This window comes from Rissa tridactyla, chromosome 8 (assembly GCF_028500815.1).
Source record: "Rissa tridactyla isolate bRisTri1 chromosome 8, bRisTri1.patW.cur.20221130, whole genome shotgun sequence".
NCBI lineage: Eukaryota > Metazoa > Chordata > Aves > Charadriiformes > Laridae > Rissa > Rissa tridactyla.
In genome coordinates, this window is record NC_071473.1 from 10,877,578 (window position 1) to 10,900,867 (window position 23,290).

General features: G+C 39.7%; 1 protein-coding gene across 1 annotated transcript in view; it reads right to left on the reverse strand.

Moving 5' to 3' along the window:
* BMERB1 (bMERB domain containing 1) overlaps window positions 1–23,290 on the reverse strand; it is a 57,977-nt gene that overhangs the window by 22,815 nt on the left and 11,872 nt on the right. Inside the window, exon 2 of the mRNA XM_054212800.1 lies at window positions 5,914–6,037. Within this exon, the coding sequence (XP_054068775.1) occupies window positions 5,914–6,037 (124 nt within the window). The remainder of the gene's footprint in view (window positions 1–5,913; window positions 6,038–23,290) is intronic.

Consider the following 23,290-nt stretch of genomic DNA (forward strand, 5'->3'; position numbering starts at 1 on the left):
ATGTATTTTTAAGTGCTTTAGTTTTAATTACTGAAATGAGGTCTCACATTATGTTAAGTACACCAGTAAGGAACTTCCACTTCTATGTGCATGGCAGAGACAAAATAGTGTACAAAGGAATAGAAAGCAGTACAAACGACAGAAAAAATCACATGTATCGAAATGGTATGGATATTTGTGGTCTTCACTTAAACATTTTTGATGTTTCATTTTTAAAACAGGGTAAATTCTGCTTCCACTGTTCTCACTGAATGTTCACTTTTTCTCTGTTTTGTGGAAGTTTTTGTTTAACACAATGATAGGCAGACTGCACAAATACCTATATTTGACTAAGAGCAAACATAGGTATTCCCCTTCAACAGTAAATTATTTGTTTGTCATCAAAAAACAGTATGTATTGCTCTGTGGGGCCGTGGACAGTACATGATTTGTGGGCCTGGTATAGAGATAGGGACAGATTGCAACACCTTCTTAAAGATACCTTCTGAATTGTAAAATAATTTTGATGCATATTAGTACATACCTCACTTGTCCACCAGTCAGGAATGATACAATTTCTGGAAGCTGTCAGTAGATGTCTGCCAGACAGTTTAATGTTCAGAGCTGTGCCCTGTAAACTGCACGGAGTTCAGATCTGCACCAGGCCCAGTATGTGGCCTTCTTGGGTGCTGTACTTGGGATGATCTGAGTAGAGTGTTTTTATTGAAGGACAGGTGGAGGACATGCATTTGACAGCCTTGCTTCCCACTGGAGCCAGGGGCATTGGAGGTGGTCGCTAGAAAAACGTGGTTTTTTGAGAGCCTTAGCTGATAGCCCATGGCCTTCTATGCAGCCCAGCAGACAATAAGGGGGAGTACACAGGGTCTGTGAGGAAGGAGAAAATTCCTCAAAGCTGTTGCAAAAAGGCGGTCTCTACAGTGGCCCCACAAACAGGGCAGCCATTTTGTATTGTGTGGCTGAGCTGCCACAGAATGGCAGCCATTTTGTCTCATGCAGCTGCAGAGCTCATTTCACCTGTGAGGGCAAGCAGTTAGCACTGCCTTGCACGGCTCTGCAGTAGAAAGGCCCCTGTGAAGGACTCCCTGTAAACTTTAAAAATAAAGTGTGTTCCTTATTAAAGGAATTTTTGCAGACCTTTCCCTTCTTTAACCAGAATCTTAAACCAGCAGGCAGGTGAGGTCTCTTATTTGGTGACTGACTTCAGTATTGTGTGGGGTACTGTTGCTGACTGGGTGTCCAAATCTCTTTCTAAAGGTGGAAAATTTCCTCATGAGGAGATTAACCTTCCTGTTGATGACCCAGAGTGAAGACTGTGAGTAATTTTAATATCTAGTACAGCACAAAGCAACTTGCTTATTCACAGCATGACTGTTGCAAAGAGGTGGGGGGAAATTCATAAACTGAAAAAAAACAAGCTTTGATGTTTTAACTCAATACTTAATCACAGAAATGTATGTGAAATTTGTTCATGTTCAAATATAATTTAACTTTTCCTCAGTTTAATTTTGAAAGCTGAAAATAATGGATCCGTTGAACTAATAGTATGTTTGATAGACATAGGCTAACAGATGAGGCACAGAACCTTCTTGGATATGTAAGGGAAAAAAACCCAAGCACATACAGTTTTGTATGTTTTTTGAACACTACTCTGTACCACTTTTTAAGTCTAATACTATTAAATTGTTTTATTTTTGAGTTTAATTCTACTGCCTGATTCTCAAATACTTTAGGACTTGCTTTGAAATAATAATGATGATTAAGTATCTGTCTTTTATTTCTTCCCCATCCCACTCTTTATTTCACCCCTATGGGGTGACTCTTCTAAAGCTTTTAGTGATGATCAACTGTTCAGTAAAGATTTTATTTAGATACTAAAGTGTTACCAACTGTGAGTACTGTAATGTAACATTTGTGTAGTGACGTAGGAGCAAGGTATTTCATTTTATCCCTTTTGTTGTCCTACAGACTTAATTAGTCATTGGTGTTACTCTGTTCAGTGGGGAGAGGGAATATGGACCTCATAGTATTACTATGGTAAAAATAAGGCCTCAATGCCTTAACTTTCAAAGGAAGCGAAGCAATCTGTATGTTTTGCTAAAGACTCCCTCATGTAGAGTTCATGTTGCTTGAAGAACACACGTGCTATATAGATCACAGCTGAGGAACTGCCTGAAGGAATATTACATTATCAACGATCTCACATATCAGCAGGAAAAGTTTTTACCAGTTCACGCACAGAAGTGTGAAAAATGCAAACCAACTCCAGGTCTGCTGAGCATCCAGACCTTGCTAGGTTTTTTTTAAGTTGGGTTTGGTTTTTGTTGGATTTTTTTTGTACTGGCTGATATGCTAACCAGGAACAGCTCTCTGCCAAATGCCCTTATTTTACTGGTACTGCATTTGTCTGGGACAAATGCTGACATAACAGTTAAAAACACCACCATTTTGTTGGAGAGCTGTTTCAAACATCAGCAGTGGTGAGTTTTATTATTATCCCATCTTGATCTTCTTCGTGTGTCTCTTCAAGGAAAACATTAATTTCAATTAGCAGGCTTAGAGCAAATTCCTTCCGTGGATTAAACCTGCATTGCTCTGACAGAGGAAGAGCTTGCTCTGATTTCCATCAGCAACAGGTCTAGCGTGCAGTGTTCTGTTTTCTTATTCTTGAGTGTGAATACTGTTAAAATATAGTGTGTGTGCTGTGAAGAGTTGTGGTAGTTGCTGGTGTGTGCAAGTAAAGCTGGCAGGCTGTATGCCTCTAACAGGAGGGAGCCGTGGCTCCCTCATTAGGGCTGGTGATACACTTAGAGCGCAAGCCCTCTAGCTTATTTCTTTTATTTTTATTATTTTAACTTTTTTTTAAAGCACAGCTACAATGTACTTTGTCCTAGCTTTAGGATCTGGCTACATGTGAATAAAAAAAATCAGTCATCCAGGGAGACAGTGAGAAGAATGAACCATTAGTTTTAAAAGCGTAGACAGAGATGTAAGCTGTGGCTGGATGTGTAAGTGATATGGAATTATTTCATCGTCTTCATGCTTTTATAAGAACTAAAAAAAGCCAAATTTAACTCAAAAGAATTTCTACTCTGTTGCTAACAGCATGAGGGGGGGGAAAAAAGAGAACACAAACATACCACACATTTTCTCCATTACTAATGTATATTTTATCCTTTTGTTATAGTTAAGCAAAAAGCTAAAGCAGGTACAAAAAATAAAGAGGTTTGGTTCTCATTAAAGCTGGTCTTGAACGCAGTGGTCTGAGCACAGGTGTAGTGCTGCTAGTTAGCAGCCACATGTTGAAAGTCGAGTCTGCCTTAAACCTGTCTGAGGCGGCTCAGATGATACATGCAATTGGTTGGATAGGTCATTCATAGGGGAATCTAGTCTTGTCAGAAGAAAACAATTACTAAAATTTATGACCTACATATAGACTTCTGGTCTTGGGACACTGTCAATGCAGTACTTCCAGAAACAACTGAAAAAAAAATTAAATACGGTCACATATAAAGTCTTCCACAATATGTCTATGACTTACAGTTTATGTAATTTGCTCAGTTAAACAGATAAAAAACTTGGACCACTGAGGTGACATTTGTCATTAAAAGACGTCTGTCATTGAAGACAAATGCAATGAGCCCCTCTGTTAGTGTAAACTATCCAGAATGAAAGGCAGTAAACAACAGGTGCTGCTATATTACTTGGGCATCACTAGCAACATGCTTCTCACTTGTCAGGAATAAAATATAAAAACATTTTTTAAAATGAGACTAAGTCAAATAGACAATTGTTTGGACTCTTAAAAGCTATTAAGGGAAGCATGTTCTAATTTTGGAGGCCTTTGTGAGTGAGAGAGGCTGCTTTTCCTTTCACACTTGATGAGCTAGTATGAAGAACCTGCCTGTTGTAAATAGGCTTAGAAAGATGGGAAGCCTACACAGGGCTTGAAAAATCCTGATCAGCGCAGTCTTGGTTTGCAAGTAGAGTCCTACTGCAGAGACAGATGCTGTCTCACCATTTCATTCAGTGGTGTTAACAAACTGAATGTAACTGTCTCAAGGATTAATGAGCAGTGTCACGATATTCTGCCACAGAGAAGAGAGCAGTCAAGCTGGAAAGCTGTGTGAATATCCCTGGAAAAGTCATCTTGGCCTGCTGCTGCTGAAGGAATGAGGTCTGTGGCAGTGGCACAGACCTCAGTCCCTCTTGCTGAAGACAGTGGCAGCAGCAACAAACTTCGCTTTCCATGACTTAGAAAAGACAAAAAAGTGGGGGCATCTCTGGCAGTTGCGGCATCACCTGCCTGCTTTGATAATACCTAGGGCCAAACCTAGTGGAGACTGATGCTCAGAAGGGCTTTCCTCACTCAGCCAGTGAACGGCTGGGGAGTGCTCTTGGGTAGCTCTAGGCAGAGTGTGTTTGGATGATATCTAATGCAGGAAGAGTACTGTTCCACAGTAGGAATGTCAGTTATATTCCCTTTTCAATAAGCAAGCTCCTCTGTGTTCAATTCGTTACTCAAACACCTGCTAGGCAATACAGAGTAACGAGCATGATGAGTGTGAGCATGGGTGAAATGAAACGAACAGGCTGGATACAAGAATAAACAGCAGAACAAGTGAAGAACACGCAAAAGGATGAAAAGCAGATCCCCGCTATGGCGCTCATTCACTGGGACGATTTATTTCAGTGCTTTGTTTGATATAGAAAATGTCAAGAAAAGTGCAGGGTTCAGTGGTGAGGCTTCTTCCGGATTAAATCTATGTACAAGCCAATAACCAAGTAGTTATTTGACTACCAGGAGCAGGTGTGACAAAACCTTTCCTGTTTACTTTATTTGTACCATTACAGCATTATTAAAGGTCAGTGCCACTGTTACCAGTCCTTATTTCCAAAGGTGTCTAAGCAGTGACTCTGAGCTGAAGTCTTCTGGGGTAATACTCAAAAGACAGATGTCTCCGCTGTTTGAGGGTGAAGCTTTGAACTTCTGGCAGTGCAAGTCAGGGTACTGAAATTAACCTCCAGATATAAGGGTTAAAGTACCAGTCCCATCTTTGTACTTTAAAGGGAGAGGAGAGCAAGTGAGTTTTTTCAGGCTGCTGCATCTTCATTAACGCCAAGGGTCTGGGTTCAGCAGCTTTTAGGTCTACTGAGGTTCTTGGCATCTCAGCAAATGCATTGGTTTCTGACCTCAGGTACTCACAGACAGATGGGACTTCAAAATAATATACTTCTTATTAAGAAGTCCCAGTCTTCTACATTCAGTGATTTAGGAATATAAACCCTATTGACTTCATCATCAGAACTAGATTAATATTCATTAACCTTCAGTGAGGCTCCTAAGCCTGACCCTTTTGGCAGTTTTGAAAGTCTCTCTTGGAGTATTGCTATTTAATTTGATACATCAAAATGTGTTTTGTGTTCATAACTTAATGGCTTCCATTTAACAAATGTCAAATCTTAGCTGCTATTAGTCCAGAACACAGTGTGCTCTCTTGTGACATGAACCATCTCAGACCACTAATGAAGTGAGGAATAAAGCCTGAATTAGGTTAGACTGTGGAAGCTCCAAATCCCCTACCTGTTGATATTTTCTTCAGACAAATATCCTTCCCACAAAGGATTGACGTCAGGTATGAAAATATGCACTGTAGACATGTACTTTGCTAAAGTTTCCTTTAGTAAGTAATAGATCCCTTTTATGTCTTCTGCAAATCGTGCTGAATAAAAAAGGTAATTTCCTTTGCAGCTACAAAAATCATTTCCCAATGGCATTTTGCAAGCATTCACCTAACTGGGATGCTCTTTATCTTTCCTCCTTTTAAAATGTCAAGCAGATAAGTCTTCTAAATAGCATTCTTTCCTATTTTGATTAATTTTGCATAGAGTTTTCCCAGAAGTATTGATACTTACATAAACCTGAGTTCTGATTCTCTTCTGACTAAGACTTCCCGGAGTCTCTGGATCTTTGCCATCTCGAGCTCAATTTCCTCAGGCATCATTGTTGTTTCAGCCATTGAAATGATGTCAAGTTGATCTGTGTGTGAAAGCAGAGAAAATGAATTAAGCTAGTCAAACTGTCTTAATGTTTTTTTTTAGGAATGTAAATTTAATCACAGAGCTATCTGACTATGGGGTAATTAATGCAAGTAGTAGAGAATATTTTAGCCGAATGCTACATTGACTGGTTTCCTCTATTGTTTTGCTTATTACTTTCAGTGTAGCCATCTTGAAGTGAAAGAATCCATAAGCCAAAGTGACGTTAATTTTGTTAGTTACAATCTATCATACCTCTAAGGAATCTCAACACAGTACATAACTGTAGCTATAATCAATTAACTGTTGTTAATTGATACAACTACAGACTGTGAAAGAACAGCCATTGACTGCTACAAAATCACACAAAGCAATTACTAGCAACTCTGAAGAGTCCTGTCTTGGTCCAAGTGCAGGCAATGTAAACTGATGAAGGTTTCCCATATTTAATTCTTATAACTCTTCATGGCATTGTACCTTCTCAGCTTAACTAACAGCTAAAGCGCAGACCCACTGGAAAGGAGCCAGGGATGTGATAAGAAATGACATAGGGCCTAATCCTTCAAGGGGCTGAGTATTTCTCACTAGGGCATTGAAATCAGTTGAGGAAACAAACAGCATTTTGTGGTCATTACTTGGTAACTGGTAAGGCCGGTGTTCTTCTATGATTATTTCTCTATAATTGATGCATTACCTCTTCTAATCCAGAGAGAAACAGGACTATGAACTGTGTTCACTCAAAGTAGAAGGAAACAATTTATAGAAGGTGGAAAGAGCAAGTTAGCTTCTGGAAAACCTTATTCCAAGGGTTCACCATACTTGGCCTTAATTTTGAACAGGAATTTAGAAACTAAAAAATAGAGTGCCTGCATGTTTTGGTACCCAAATGGAGACATATTCCTGAAAGCAGGCCTGTTTCAGCTGTATTGGTTTAAAAAAGGAAAATGGAGAGGTCAAAATGTAATCAGCCTGATTATGCAGAAAACAGCAGACAAAAAGCATCAAAAAAAAAGCTGTTCAATTAATTAAGAGACAAATTCCCAAGTCTCTCATGACAGACTAAGCACAAACATCTGAGAAGAATTTCTGACAGAAACTTGGAGTGGGAATGAAACTACAAAATCTCAACAAACACAGACCCTGCATGAGCTTAGTTCACAAAGACCTGGTCTCCCAAAATGGAAGCAAAGTAAAGAAATTCTATAGGATATAAAGAAAATATTTTTTCTTTATATAAAAAATATATATAAAATATATTTTTTTTTCTGAAGTTATCCTGCTAGTATTGTCTGCAAGTTTTGGCTTCACTTCATAATGAAGAAAGTGGGCAAATAAATCACTATTTTTTTTTTTTTTCAAGGTAACAGAATCTTGAGGAAAAAAAAAGTGACACAGATTTTGAAATGTCTCTCGTGAAAGAACAACTGTTTCTCAGTAATTGTTTTTAAAACTCAAATTGCAAAACCGGTTGGTAAAGTAAGGCTTTCTTGTGTGCTTGAACACACAACTGCTGCCTTTAGAAGATAGCTTTTCTTATTAGAAATCATTGTGTGTTGGGGTATATTTAGTTGAGGTATAGCCTAGATGTCCTAAGTAGTATTGTTCCAGCTCTGTCCTCAATGGCTGGCTTCACAGTGTAAAGCACGTGAGTCTTTTGAAATCCCAGCCACTAACTTAGATGTTGAAATAGAACCTAAAAACCTTGGAAATTTTAGATCTGTTTGAGGAAGGTTGAACACCACTGAAAATCCCATAGGGACTGTATCCAACCCCACCTTTTCCCTCCCCTCACACCCTTATCTGGGCGTGTGGGAATGAGGAACCATACCAAAGTCTTGAACTTAGCAGCAGAGTACCTAACATGCCGTGCTACCACTAACAGATGGGCAGAATTATAATTCAGGATTCACTAGATGCTTATCAGACATCAGTCAAAAGAAACTAGAACAAATATTCTGTAAGTATAATTTTGCCTCTTGTTGCTTTTCAGGGTTATGGAGTTAACTGCTTGCAGCACAGTTGGCTTGGGTGCAAATTTATTTTCCAAAAATATTAACTAGGAGATAGGAAGTTTTTCTGATGCTACCATGAATTAAAGCCAATAATACTGGTAATTAGAAAGATAAGCCACAAATGTATTACACATACGTACATATTTTAAAATTAGTTCTCAAGTGCTCAGAAAACGGGGTTGGGAGGGTGGAAGCAACTATCTTATTTCCACTCTGCAGCTCTAGCTGTGAATGCCCGTGTTACCCCTTCAGTGTTCCCCCTTGGATCAGATCAGCTATCATACTTTGATTTCAGTAATTCAGGAGGGAAATCATGAACAAGCCTTATGCCCTGAGTATGTGCTTAGAGCCAACACAAGAATTAGTGGGACAACCAGTAGACTAGTCTGACCTCTTGCAGAACAGTCACAGATTCTCCTTCACATCCCACTCAACATGTGCTAGAACCAGAGAAAATATTTTTGAAAGATATCCAAAATTATGCAATGTCTTCAAAAGAATCAAAAATGTAAGCAAGGTACCACAAGTTTGAAAGTGGAGGACAATAAATATAGAAACCGTAAGATACTAGTTTGCAACTTGTCTGCAAACTTAGAGATGTATCTAGAATGATACAGAGATATAAGGAGTGGTTTAGTTTATCTTCATAGCAGTATATGTGCTGTGAACATACTGTAAGGTGATTAATTCTCACGGAGATCTCAAACTGGAAGGTAGATTGGCAAGACCTAGATTAAGGGAATTTTGACAGGAACGAACATAGTGGGCAAGAAATTTGAAGGTGAGGATATAGAGAATTGAGTATGGAGACGCTGTGGTGCTGGAAATGATTAAGAGCCAATTCTACAAGGGTAGGAATGGTCTTCCAAGGAGAAGGAACTGAAGTCAATCCATACTTTATGCAAGTTCACCTGTGTACTATTATGTAACTATATCATTTTTGCATCGAATCTCCAGCTATTCTAAATCTCCCTTCCTATCAGGTAAAGACTAAGTAAGTTCCTCCGATAGCTGCCAGTTGCCTTTATATGGGTGAGTCCATAGGTATCATAAACCCAACACGGCTGCAATACACCACACGCTTTGGCCCCCTCTGAAGATTATGCATTTTTAAGGCAGGCTGTGAGGGAAAAGGCACAATTAGAACAACATATTTCCCAGAAATCCTGAAATAGTAGAGCACAGATGTGAGGACGCTCTGGAAATACAAGCCTCTGAAAAGGCCACAGGTCAGGATTCCTACCTCACGTTCACCACTGTGATCCTTACAAATCACCAACCTGTTTGTGTCTGAATTCTTCTTCTAATGTTGTGGATAATTGTTTGGCCTACCTGGCAGCAGCTATGCTGAAGGATAATTAATTATTTTTCATAAAATGGCTTGAGCTCCTGGGATGTAAAACACTTGGGAAAGACTATGTTAACATTATTACGCCTTCGAGTAAAGCTCCAGCTCTGTCCCAATGATGAATGACACCTTTAGTGCTTTGAGACTTCTGAACAGCTTCACACAGAAGTCTCTTACCTTTTCATAAAAGAAAGAAGAAACGTTTCATTTTATTTAAAGTAGGCATGCAGTAGTCAACTATTTTTTAGCTTATAATATTATTAATCTCTGTTTCTGGTAATGAGTCAAAATTCATAAAGCAAAAGTGGAGACAACACTGAGATTAGTCATAGCCAGTGACAGGATGAAGCTATTTTGTCTGCTCTGCAATCTCAAGGATAATTTTCAGTGACAAAGAAACAAGTAAAATATTATTACTGTATGCACCAAAAGATATTAGGATGAAAACAATTACTATATAGAAATAGAATTATCAAGCTATTACATATAATGAGAGGGACTGAAGAAGTAAACCTGAAGCTATTTATGCATATTTTTGCTTCAATTTAAATGCAGACCAGTATAGTTAAACTGGGTATTAACTCAATGATCACGTTTCAACCTCAGTGTGCCAGCCAGAAATGGAACATTAGCCACCTGTGATGAAAAGCAACAAAAAATAAAATGCCAATTAAGTCAATAAGTGCAAAGAAAATTTAAAAGAAGCCTGAAGTGATACAATAAGAAATGGGAGAATGCATCACACCTGGTGTCAATAGTTTTATACAAATTGATAAGGAATGCTGTAAGGAAAAAGTAATTATCAGCAAAAATCCTGCAGCTGTCACTTGATGTGAGCATATTGTTCACTGAGAAGCCCATTGTGCTCTACAACCATTAGCTGCTTTAATTCTAATTTGGGGGTTTTGTTATCATCTTTGTAAAAGACAGAGGCATGGAGAAGGTGAGATGTATCAATAACGCAAAGGGTCCCAAACCTATGCTATAGGAACCCAAAACTGTATCATTGTTATTCTGGTGGTATCTATATACTGAACAGCAGTCAGACCTCTACTCCACGTACACCTAGAGCAGTATGCAGGCAATTTGCAGTCTAGAGGCAGTAAAAGCTGAGTGCTGAGTTGCTTATGGATACATAGCAAGTCTGTGGCAGAGCCAGTACAAGGTCTGCTGGATCACAGTGTCTCCTCAGGACATTGTTTATCCTTTTTTCTTGTTTGTGAATCTGTTGCTGTTGGAAACTATCAGTTGCTCAGTCTTGAAGAGCCGTCTCAGTCATTTAGCAACAGAAGAGCTCCAGCACAGGTAAGGGTAACGGCCCAGCTACTCTGCCACTTTTTTTTCATCTTTGACATGGATGAACCATCATAAATAAGACTCTGTGTTTGTTCAACCCATGACTGCTGAGAGCTTTTTAAAGGAGCTGCATGGCTTCTCTAATGTGTATACCACTCAGCAACAAACCTGGCTGTTCAGCCCACTCAACTGCAGTGCTAGAAATTATTTTAAGTCATTGTTTTCCTGGATTGGATTTAAACTAAGCAATTTGAGGCCTATTTCCACTCCCTTAAATTGTTCAATAATAAGATAAACCTTGTTAAAATACTGTTAACTTTTGTTCTAAATCTGGGTCAGCACTTTTGGGGACTTCTCAAGAATTTAGTGAAATTCTCAAATTAATCCTTTTTTACTCAAGTATATTAAATGCTAATAGAGACGGTGCAGCAAGTGCACTCTTAATGCTGTTTCAGGTATCAAAGTCAAGACTTTCAAGACCACTATTAGCTGATGAGCCAAAGCAGAATTAAGCAGGAGGCACAGGTCAGAGATGGATGAAGGGAGAACCAGATGGTGCAACTTAAAAACAGCACACTTAGTGGAAATTGAAATAGTTGCATAATGCAGAAATTGTTATAGTACAAATATTCCAGATAAAAAAATGTTCATGTGAAAAGAATCAGACGGTTCCTGTAGTTTGTCCCTAGCTTGTCACCTGGAGGCATGAAATGACTAGTCTTGTAGCCAGGCCTTTTATTGTACCTTTTATTGTTGCCTGTTCAGAGGCCCAGAGTTTGTTGGGTTTTTTCCTCTTTGATTTAACCCATCTGAAGCAGGATGCAGTGGCCAATAACTAACCTGTGCAGAAAAAAACTACATCTAATTGCTTATTCCTAATCTAGCCTGCTGCAGCGTTCTATTACTGTGAATCCTAACAATGATTAAATTTGGCGTGTGTGTGGAATGGTATTTATTCAATGTTTTATGCTGAAATTACCGTATAAATATAGCTAATAGCTAAACACAATACAAACAGCTGCAATATATTTTGTTCCTGGCTTCCTGAACAGGCAGGCAACATTGTGCAATTTAAAATGGGTAGACTGGGGAAAAGGGGAAGTTGGCATAGGATAGTACCAGTGTGGAAGTGACCTGACTGTCATGGTGCTGAGCACATCCTACTACTCCTGCTGGTTTGACTGCCTGGCTCAGGGTTGGTTTGGACACGGTGCAGGTGTCTGACTTTGAGAAGCCTCAGCAGAGGCTCCCTGTCCTTTTCCCTTCCTTTTTCCCAGAAGCAGACTTCAAGCTGAGACTCTGGCCCTTGGCCCACAGGGACCCGAACTTGACTGCCCACTGTACTTTGGGCCTGCCTTGTACTAGGGATTTGCCTGGAGGATCTGGGCTGTGGCTGACCATGCTTGTGGTCACCAGACCTGCTCTGCCTTCCTTGCTCAGGTACCACTGGGCTGCACCCTTGCCAGTGAGGACACTGTCCCTGCCCCTGCCTGCCTTGTTATGACACAGCACAGGGCTTGCCTACCCTTTAGGAGCTGCCAGCCCTTCTTGCACCCAATACTGATCCTCTACTTACAGTTATTAATGGAAATACTCCTTATGACTTCAGTGAACCTTGGACAAAGGATCAGTTCACCAGGGATACCCTTTCTTACTTTTGGTGATTTCTGAAGAAATTCCAAAGGAATCTGCATATATAAATACAGACTGTGGGAACAGGTACCAAATCACTGCAAATCTGTTTCATACCGCAGTGCATATTACCTGCTTCTCAGTGCTTCGTATTCTCTCTTTCCATGAACAATGTTAGAAGTATTTTTGTACTGCCTCTGAGTCCCAATGCCCCTGAGACAGAGGCTGCTCTACACGCATCTAAGGAATTGGTCCTCATCCTGCTGCGAAGTACAGTCCACAGTCAATTTCAGTGCGTTATTTTAGAAAATGCTGTATCCTCCTCTTCTCCCTCAAGGCAATCTCTTCTCTCTGCTTGTCAGTTGGCCCTCCTGTTTCATCTCTTGCACTGAAAACAGACTGGTGATGACAGCCAATTTAGTAAAAGTTGTAATTGTGCTGCTGGTTCTATCAGGCCTCAGTAACCAGCAAATGGGCTACTCTGAGGCAACAGGAGTGCACATACCTGATGAGTTTTAACACTGAGGGAAAAGTAACCTGGAAAGACAATAATAGTCCAGAGGCTATTACTGGAGAAGCAAAAAACTAATGTTCTACTCCCCTTAGATGTGCTAAAGTTCTCAGAATCCCTTTGCTTACGCTGCCATCAACAGCACTGAATACTGGAGATGCCACAGCTGAACTCTGCTTCTAGCAGGAACCTGAACTTTTTTTCTTCTGTTACTGTGCCTGTTACAGCTTTTGAATCCCTATTAATACTTCTCCACGGGTTGAGCAACAACACAGTTAGTTATTTTGGAATCACTGGCACATAGATCCATGAAATGCATTTTGAACTGACACAAACTGAGCATGTATCCTTCACAGGTGGCTAGATGTGCTTTGTCTCTGCAAGTAATGGTGGCCAGAAACTTTCTGAAAAAACTGAGTATGCTAGAAAATGCCAGAGAAGTGGCATTCAGAGTATTTGGGGGATAACATCTTGGATTCAGTACATTTACTATGAAGTCAAAAGGAGCGCCTCTCTGCAAAGAGCCTGGTTTCCTATCAGTGCATGGGGATCCAGAGCAGTGTTGCAGTTCTGGAAATGCTAAATTCTCCATAAAACCCTGGAAGCAGAAGTTTCAACTGCAGTGCAGCTCCCAGGTGCACAGGAGGTAATCCTAGAGCCCTGAAATACTGGCTTAAACTAGGCATCAAAGCTTCCAATATTTTTGCCAGGCAGCAGGGCACCTAGAAATCCCAAAGCTGGTTTTTCACATGCACTGTATCTCAGGGTAAACCTCTGGGCAGGTTGATTGCCCTTACAGCTTGGCTTTGCAACAGGCAGCTGTGAAATCTGGCAGCCCTAGGGAACCCCTTTGGCAGGAAGGAACCAGAGATGCATACTGAAAGCTGACTGAATGTCACCGTCACCAAATATCCCTGCTTCTGAACGGTCATTTGGGGAAGGAGAAAAAGATGGGGATTTTTCTGATTCATGGGGAATTGTGCTGCAGCTATGCTTCAAGTAAACCTGAAATACAAAGTACTGGCCACCTCAGCTGTGTACTGTGCTGTGTAAAGATCACTTAGGTTCTGAGATAAACTGCTAGACAAGAGCTATCTCTTCACGTGTGCGGTGCATTCAGCAGCTCCTCAGTCAAGAGATCAGAATTTCATGGCTGCAGAGAGACACTCTTGGTATAACCTGTAGAGAAGCATCACATCTCTCTAAGATGATCAAAACAAACCATCGCACATTTAAATTTGCCATTTGTGGGAGAAGAGGAAATCTTGCTTTCGTAGTAATGGTTAGAATCACTGGGAAAACAATTGTTGCAGCATCGACTGCAGTGAAAATATTCTTATTTTGCAACTGGAGAGAATAAAAAATACTTTCTACCATTCCTTAGGATGATAGCTGCTTTTGCACAGATTGCTTATGGAAATGAATTAATTTTTTTTGTAATCAAAATGCAAATCTTCTGATTGTAGGACGTACTAACAGATTAGTAAAGACTAGGAATGGCATGAGCAACCTAAAAAGACATATTTATTATATGGCAAATATAACAATTTTGGAAGGTTTTATTATAAATTTTGCTGAATTAATTTATTGAATTAATCAACCTTTGGAAAAAGTCATAGAATCATAGAATCTTCATGGTTGGAAAGGACCTTTGAGATCGAGTCCAACTATACACACACCAAAAAAACCCCTACAATCTCTGCCACTAGAGCATGCCCTGCAGTGCCAAATCTAGACGTTTCTTAAATACCTCTAGGGATGGTGACTCAACCACCTCCCTGGGCAGGCTGGTCCAGGGCCTGACCACTCTTTCAGTAAAGTAATTCTTCCTAATATCTAATCTAAACCTCCCCTGCCACAACTTCAGACCATTTCCTCTGGTCCTGTCATTTTTCACTTGGGACAAGAGGCCAACACCCACCTCTCCCCAACCTCCTTTCAGGTAGTTGTAGAGGGCAATGAGGTCTCCCCTCAGCCTCCTCTTCTCCAAGCTAAACATGCCCAGCTCCCTCAGCCTCTCCTCATATGACCTGGTCTCCAGACCCCTCACCAGCCTGGTAGCTCTGGGGCCCAGAACTGAACACAGTACTCAAGGTGAGGCCTCACCAGTGCCAACTACAGAGGCACGATCACTTCCCTACTCCTGCTGGCCACGCTATTCCTTATACAAGCCAGAATGCTGCTGGCCTTCTTGGCCACCTGGGCACACTGCTGGCTCATGTGAAGCTGGCCGTCTACCAGCACCCCCAGGTCCTTTTCTGCTGGGCAGCTTTCTAGCCACTCTTCCCCAAGCCTGTAGCGTTGCTTGGGGTTGTTGTGACCGAAATGCAGCAGCCGGCACTTGGCCTTATTAAACCTCATACAATTGGCCTTGGCCCATCAATCCAGCCTCTCCAGGTCCCTCCGTAGAGCCTTCCTACCCTCAAGCAGATCAACACTCCCACCTAGTTTGGTGTTGTCTGCAGACTTACTGAGGGTGTACTCACCCATGCTGGCTGGCCCTGATCCCTTGGCTGCCCTGCACTTGCCATGAGAGCTCACTCAAGATGATCCTCTCCATGATCTTTCCTGGTACTGAGGTCAGGCTGACAGGCCTGTAGTTCCCCAGATCCTCCTTCCGACCCTTGTTGTAGATCAACGTCACATTAGCCACCCTCCAGTCATCTGGTACCTCCCCTGTTGACCAGGATTGTTGATAAATGATGGAGAGAGGCTCGGTGAGCTCTCCCGCCAGCTCCCTGAGTACTCTTGGGTGAATCCCATCCGGCCCCATAGACTTATGTGTGTCTAGGTGCAGAAGCAGATCATTAACTGCTTCCTCCTGGATTACGGGTGGGTTGTTCTGCTCTCCATCCTTACCTTCCAGCTCAGGAGGTTGGACACCCTGGGGATAGCTGGTCTGACTGTTGAAGACGGAGGCAAAGAAGGCATTAAGTACCTCAGCCTTCTCCTTGTCCTTGGTTGCAACTTTCCCCCCTGCATCCAGTAAGGGATGGAGATACTCCCTGACTCTCTTTTTGTTGATGTATTTATAAAAACTTTTTTTGTGTCCTTTATGTTAGTGGCCAAGTTGAGCTCCAGCTGGACTTTGCCTTCCTAATTTTCTCTCTGTATAACCTAACGAGATCTCTGTACTCCTCCTGAGTGGCCTGTCCTTGTCATATATGGATATTATGATTATTTCTTTTGCTCTATTCATCTGCCTTTTCTCATTCAGTATTTGACCACCTCTCAGTCTTGTTTAGTATTTAACATTGAATATCAAAGATAATCTGTTTCCATAATATATGAAATTACTCCTTCCTGTTTTCTAATAATAGGCTACCATGACTTATAATGAGTATGTACAGTTTTATGCATAGCTTGAATCTGTTGTAACTTATATGTATTTTCTGCCATCTTTGAATAGTCTGATCAGCATTCACTAAGCACATGTAAGTAACTTCAAACTGTTAAACAAAACAAAACTTGGAATTTTTATTTTATGCAGAAATCGTAGCAGTAAGCCCTACACCATATAGACTCGGTAGGGGAAAAAGCAGCCAGGTTGAGGGGACAGGAAAGTGTAAATTTGTCTTGTGGAGATGATCAGCTCTGCAGGTCCCTTCTCCTAATCCAAGACTCACTGAAGTCAACAGGAGTCTTTTACTTCAGCCTATTTTTTTTTTCTTTTTTTTTATTTTTTCCATGTGTCATATATAACTTGCCCTTCCAGGCATGCAGCTATTTTTACCTGTGAAGGAGAAGAATAAGTTTGAAAAAGTCTTGGAAGTACAGACTTGGCTTTTCAGAAATCTGTTGGTATTATCTAAAACTGACTAACAAGCTGATGGATATTGTAGAGCTGGAGCTAGGCTGTGATATGCTAGCCTTTGGTCAATGCTCAGAGAAGAGAGAATGCCAGAAAAAAACCCAAAATAGTAAAACAGAACTGACATTCATAATTTTGTTGAATTCAACAGAATTTGAATGAGTCTTTGAACCAACACATGGTAACAAAACACCCCTATTGCTAAGAACCACCAGAGATCATTCTGTTTGCCATACCGTTTCCTTTCAAGGTATATAAAATCATCTCATGTGACTGGAGATGTCTCTGTTCAAACAGTCAGCTGTGGTCTGAGTACAGTAGCACAATTATAATATTGGGATTTATTTTGTCCAGGTCATGAATACTTAGGGTTTTTTAATTATCACAGTTAGATTTGCAGTCTAGACATATTACAACCTGAGTTTCCGCTTCAAAAGTGTCTCACGCTCTACCCCCATTTTAAAATCAGGTGAGCAGAGAATATAAAAAGCACCATGTGCAATTGTCCACTGCACTTCCAGAATCACTGCCCTGTCTGTTCCGTATCTAACAGCCTCTTGTTAAAAAAAGATTCTTTTAGTTGCTTATTCTGTGCATTCTTGTTCTTATCTTCAAGCTTTGACCTTTTAGTTTTCATTATTTACCTTTGCAAAAAGCCTGTTGGCAGTAGTCTATTCTTTTCCATTTCAGGCTTTTGTACACTGTGGTCTCACTGAGATTTCTCTTGAAATATAAACGCCAGATTCACAGTGTTGAAGATTAACTCCTTCCTCTTAACTCTCATAGTCCTTTTGGTTTCTATGGTATCAAAATCAAAGTAATACATATAATGACTCCTTTCACATTTGATGTAAGAAAGTGCCTGTATTAGTCCAGTGCCCAAATGATATTCTTAGCTGCTTTGCAACTTTTATGCTGTACTTCTGTAGATCAAGTAATATTGCACTGAAGAAAGGCTGGTTTAAAAACTGAACTAGAAAGAGATGCTGCTTTCAGTTTTCTAATTTAACTACATATTCCCAAGCAGAAATAGACATTCACGCAGTAAAAGTGATTGCAAATTAAGGATGCTCTTTAGTACTTTGCTAACTAGAAGTTTTATGGTTAAATGATGGTTCCAACTTTCTAATTTAGGGACCATTTTTTGCCCTTGTTCCCTATTTAAAGTTATATATCAGCACAAGTCTACAATGATAAGATCTAGCCTCTAAAAAAAAAGCATCAATTAAATTGTCTTGTTTGTTATCCTGAGAAATTTATAAGCAGTAATTATTCTTGGCTTTGTCTTTTGTCAATTTATGACAGTTCCAATTTCCTAAGTGGGTAATTATGCAACCCTTTAATCTTACACTTCCCCCGGGAAAAAGATCTCTCTAGTCTTAAGAAACTGATCTGTGCATAGAAGACTTCATTTTGGTTGTAATGCTATCCTGAAAAAACAGCTCATCTCTCAATAGCTGTTTATTCTTCTCTGACAATGAAGACCCTGTGATTCTGCACTAGTCTGGAGTTCTTGTAGAAATCTAATGTGATGCATAGGACTTAACGTGATATTCAGAATTAATGTATCTTAAAACCTATACTGCCATCCTGTATTTGGATGATAAATTCCATTTGTTCTATCTTGCACTTAAGCTTTTAGATTTTTCTCCTGACTTTTGATGCTGTCAAAATTGTGGTACTCATGTACTTGTGAAGATGGAGATTTTGGTTAGCTCAGAGGAAAGGATGAAGGACAGGGAAAAGGATTGTTTATGTGAAATGATAACGGCTGGTGTAAAATTAAGTAGAGGTAAAGAATAATCTTAAACTGGAAACTAGTGACTATACAAAACAATAACACTCTGAAGCAATCTTTCAAGTAGGATATTGGAGGAAAGAAACCAAAGCTGTTTCTAAGATTAGAATATATGGATCTTTAAAGGGTCTGGCCTCACTTTGTGGGGAAAAAAACAGACAGGTCCTGTGAATAAGCTCAGGTATTTTATGATTGCAGTTGCAGGAGGCTGGACTCAGGAAGTAGAAAAGATTTATCTGACCATTATCTGGGTCTTTACTCTTTAAGGTAGGATTTTTGAGGTCCAGCATCCTCTGCAGTCAGACATCGCACACACAAAGATCCCAGACTCCTCCTCCATTTTTGAGGTCATAGGGATCCATCCCATCAAATTAAACTATTACTTCAAGACAGTGCACCATCTCTGCTTTCATATTCTTCCATGTGGATCTAAGGGTGTTTGCTTATGTAAGGAACTGACTCAGTACAATAGGACAATTTGCTACCTAATTATCTGTAACTAGAATCATTTCTTTTCTAGCTGTAAATCTATACACGATTTGATGCTGGTCTATAGCACTATCGTTATGATTTACTTGTAGCTTTTTTCTACTACTGAGAGTTCTACTAGCTTTCTCTATTTTTATATCATGTCTTTGGTCTGTGACTCACAATACCCTGGGATAGGTCCCCTAAACAGTCAGTTTTAGAGGGAGAGGGAGGACTTTTATTCAGTAGTACCTCCTCTGGCAGCAGTTTAAAAGCTAATACTAACCATATTTACAGATCAGGAAACAGAATTTCAGCACTCACAGCAATAAATGCCTAAGGAGTCAGAACTTAATATTGAATTAAATGTTTCTTTGAAAATATAAGATAAATATAACTTCCTACGAAAGTCTTCCTGTCAACAATGAAATAAAAGCCCCAGGCCTGATTTGATTGTGCCATAGTATTAAGTCAAAAATACAGTTTGTTTTTTTTTAATGTGATTGAAACTTGCAGGAAGTGCTTCTGATGTAAATAAATACAGGGTATGCAGAAGGATGTCCACTAACATAAATTACCCTAATGACACTCACAGATTGAGTCTTGAAAACCCTAAGGGGCTCTGAAGCTCCAATTATAGGGCTCAACCTTGCTACTTTGAAGTGGATTCCAAGACTCTGTCTAGTCAATTTGCATGCCCCATCCAATTTCCATTACAGTCAATGATAACAAGGTCACACACATCTCTGCAGCCTGCTAGAGGGCAAATGCATAAAAATGAGGAAAACAGAATCATGAAAACAGCAAAGGGAGTTTGGAATTAATGTATTTTTATAAAATCCTTTTAAAACTCAAGTCCCATTGAATTCAGAAACCCCAGAGACATTATTCATGGATTCACATGTGATTATTCACTCAGCTGAAACCGAATCCTCTGTTTTAATATAAATTGCATCTCTGAGTTGAGACAGTTTTCAAATATCCAGATTCTAAATTTGGCAAGTTTAACTTTTTTTTTCTATGGTGGCTGTGATAAGGTCAGTACAGCTCATGCCTTCAGATGCAAGCTGGTCTGGTACAGTTCCTATCATACATCAGACATAAAAATCTCGCAACACATTGTGTCTTTACTGGTGTCTCAGATATACTAATGGAGTAGAAAAAGGACTTGCTCACATACAGAAAATTTTCAGAGCAATTACAGCACACTGGAAGGGCATCATCATGATTGGTGTGATTGTTTCAGACTTCAGTTTCCTGCACCCCCAGTGCCTGAACTGAGCCACAAACTCTTTCAGGACTAGTACAGTCCATTTGCAAAATAGCCCATGGTATCTCATCCAGCCATTTCTGTTGTGTATAAAGAAGGATTAAGTGGTTTCAAGTGGGATATAAGGAAGAGCTGTCTATATAATTAGGTCTGCAGAGAATTATGACAGACTTAACGAAGTACAGTAATTGAATTGTGCAAGAACATTTTCCAGACTTCCTACTGTTATTTCCAATTTTAAGTAAAGTCTGGTTTGGGTATCTAACACATTCCTTGTTGACAGATGCTCTGACAACAGGATTTTTCACACATTTGGCTGGTGGCTTTAGGTGAGGTAAGAAAGCAGTTTCCCCCAGACCACATTACATGTCAGTCTGAAACTAAGCAGCCAATTAGTCTTGCTGTAACTGAAATAATAGAATGGCATTTTTTCATCTCTTTCTAGGAGATGTACCACCATGTATTTCATATCAGTGATTGTTCTATTGACCTAAGCTGATGGAAGAGTGCCCTCAATATCCCAGCAGATCTAAAACCAGAAGCTTCTCCTAAAATTCTCTTCTTTTGGTTTCTCTCCTCTCATTCCCTACAGACAGATAAATAAATAAATCTCTGTAGATGAGACAAATTAGCTGATCTTGAATGATATTGCTTCAGCACCCAAGTAAAGTGCTACTTGGAGAAAACCCAGTGATTTAGCTCATTTGTTTGTGAATAACAAGTCATTACTACTAGTGTCCAGCCTACCTCAGCTTGACCTAGATTTTGTGAGGAGTGGCAGGCAGCTTTGGTGCAGAAGTTGGTTTTCTCTGAGCTTGAGAACAGGGGCACCAGCCAAGGGGCTCTGCATCCAGCTCTGCTCTCTGCTTCCTCCTGGCTCAGGAGAGGGTGTGTAGTAAATTGCTGTTCATCTTTCCATTTCAAATTGCACCTGCCAAATCTTTCCAGCAGCCAAGAGGAGGGACAGAGTAATCGCCATGCCAGTTCCTCACCCTTCCCCACCTGCCTGTTTTAGCAAAGACATAGGTCCCTAATTTGCTGTGCTTTATTTATAAGCAGCTTAGACCTAAGATTTGAACAGCTTTGTAATGGAAAGGGAGCTGCTTACTTTCTTGAACAAACATCTGTTTCTTATCACAGTCACAGCTATATCACGTATCACAGCCTTAGAGAAGATTTTCTTAATTATATACCCAGTCTGGGAATGCGTCCCATTTAAAATGCTGCCCAGAGAAATTCTCAGTACCAAGGTAATATGTGACCTCATCCCCTCACACCACGAAATGAAAGAAAATTCTCCCTGTTTTGCCAAAATCAATGTTTGTAATACAAATACTTGGTGCAATGTTGGAGGTCTCTTATATGAGAAGCCAGCTTTCTTATGAGGAAGGTCTTAGAAAAACTAATAGTTTATTTTCATCTGAGTCCAGAATCTGATCTCAGTACATCTCCACATTACAAAGCTTGAGGTCTAGACCTTTGACATATACACATCTCTGGGAATCAGCCACTACAAAACCAATGGACGAGACTCCTGTGTTTCTTAAGTGGAATTTCCCTATATGAATTAAACATAAACTCAAAAAAAGCTAGAAACAGATTTGTCATTCACTAAAATATTGGGATGCCACCAGCATGAAATCTGTTGTTTTTAAAAGTGAATTAAGCTAAATTGCTTCCTTTTTTCTTTCTCCTTCCCCCTCAGGTAATCTTTCCTATTCAATTCTTTGGCTTTACAATGAGATTTTCCTGTTTCATTAGGTGTTTATATCTCCCCTGTTGCTATATGAAAACTTCTTGCAACCAGCAATGAAAATAATACTGACTCTATTCAGGAAGTGTTATCAGATAGATTGAATAGACAAAACATACTCACTATAACCTGTCTCAGACCACTGTTCATATATATGGCTATTAGCAGGTTGGTAATAAATCTTACAGAAGTGTGATTTAAGTAAATTCTACAAGATTAAGTAATGAATTAACCTGTTGTTTGCAAATTTAAGTTCTGTTTACAAATTCTCATTTTTAATGGGAATTTGTTTAAATTTAAAAAAAAAAGGATAAGTTCCTTTTAATTATTTCCTCAGAAGTCACTATGCAGAGTTAATCACCTCCTGGATTAAGTAAGCCTTTGGTCATGAGTCTCATTTTTACCAACTTTTCTTTAGAATTTATTATCTCTGACCTAATTTGTGTTGGTTCAGACTGGAGTATAAACTAATAGTCAAGTATTGCTGTAAGCACTTCGTGCTATTTTATTTGCATCTGTTCACACAATTTGCAGCTCATTTGCAATACTGATTCATTTAGAAAGACATAAATCTCAAAATGATCATCTCCCATGCTGCCTGTTTCTTTATTTGACTCGCCAGCAAACACCCATCTTATCCTAACCAACACCTGATAATGCCCCGGTTTTGCCCACAGAAATGTCATTGTTATCCAGTCTTCTTGGATAGCATACAGAAAACTCTCCCTACTGTTTGTAGAAGAGAACTTTCCATCTGTTTTACTAGATATAAAATGGTTTCTAGCTGGGATATTTTGCCTTTCTACCACTCCAGAATAAGGAAGCCTGGGGAAGTTATTAAAAGGATATTCTACGAGAAGACGTTCTGTTTCCTGTTCCTTGTATATTTTACTCCTGTGAAGGGCAGTGGGTAGCCTCCTTATAAACACGCAAATGATTTGACTTCTAATAAATGTCTTCTCTCCCTTCTGCAGAGTGAATGAAAACACACCACAAGGACAATGTTTTCTTTGGTGTAAATACCTATATATGTGGAGGACTCACAGGAGTGTTTTCTTGCCTGCAACACAGTGGTCTAACACCTTCCCAGCATGAAAATAGTTACATTAGATTTATGCTGTTGTGACTAGCCACATAATTTTAAAACAATGAGATTAAGTGCTATGATTTTCTTCACTGTAAGAAATTAGGTTTTTTATACCCAGACTATTCTACATGAAAGGTAAACACAGTAGAATTTCTTAACAATTACTGAGGAAAAAAACTCACATCAGCAATTATGAAATCACTGCAACAAAGTAAAGCTAGGAAGATGCTTGAAAAATTGCTTTGCTGGGCTAAGATTCCTGTTGGAA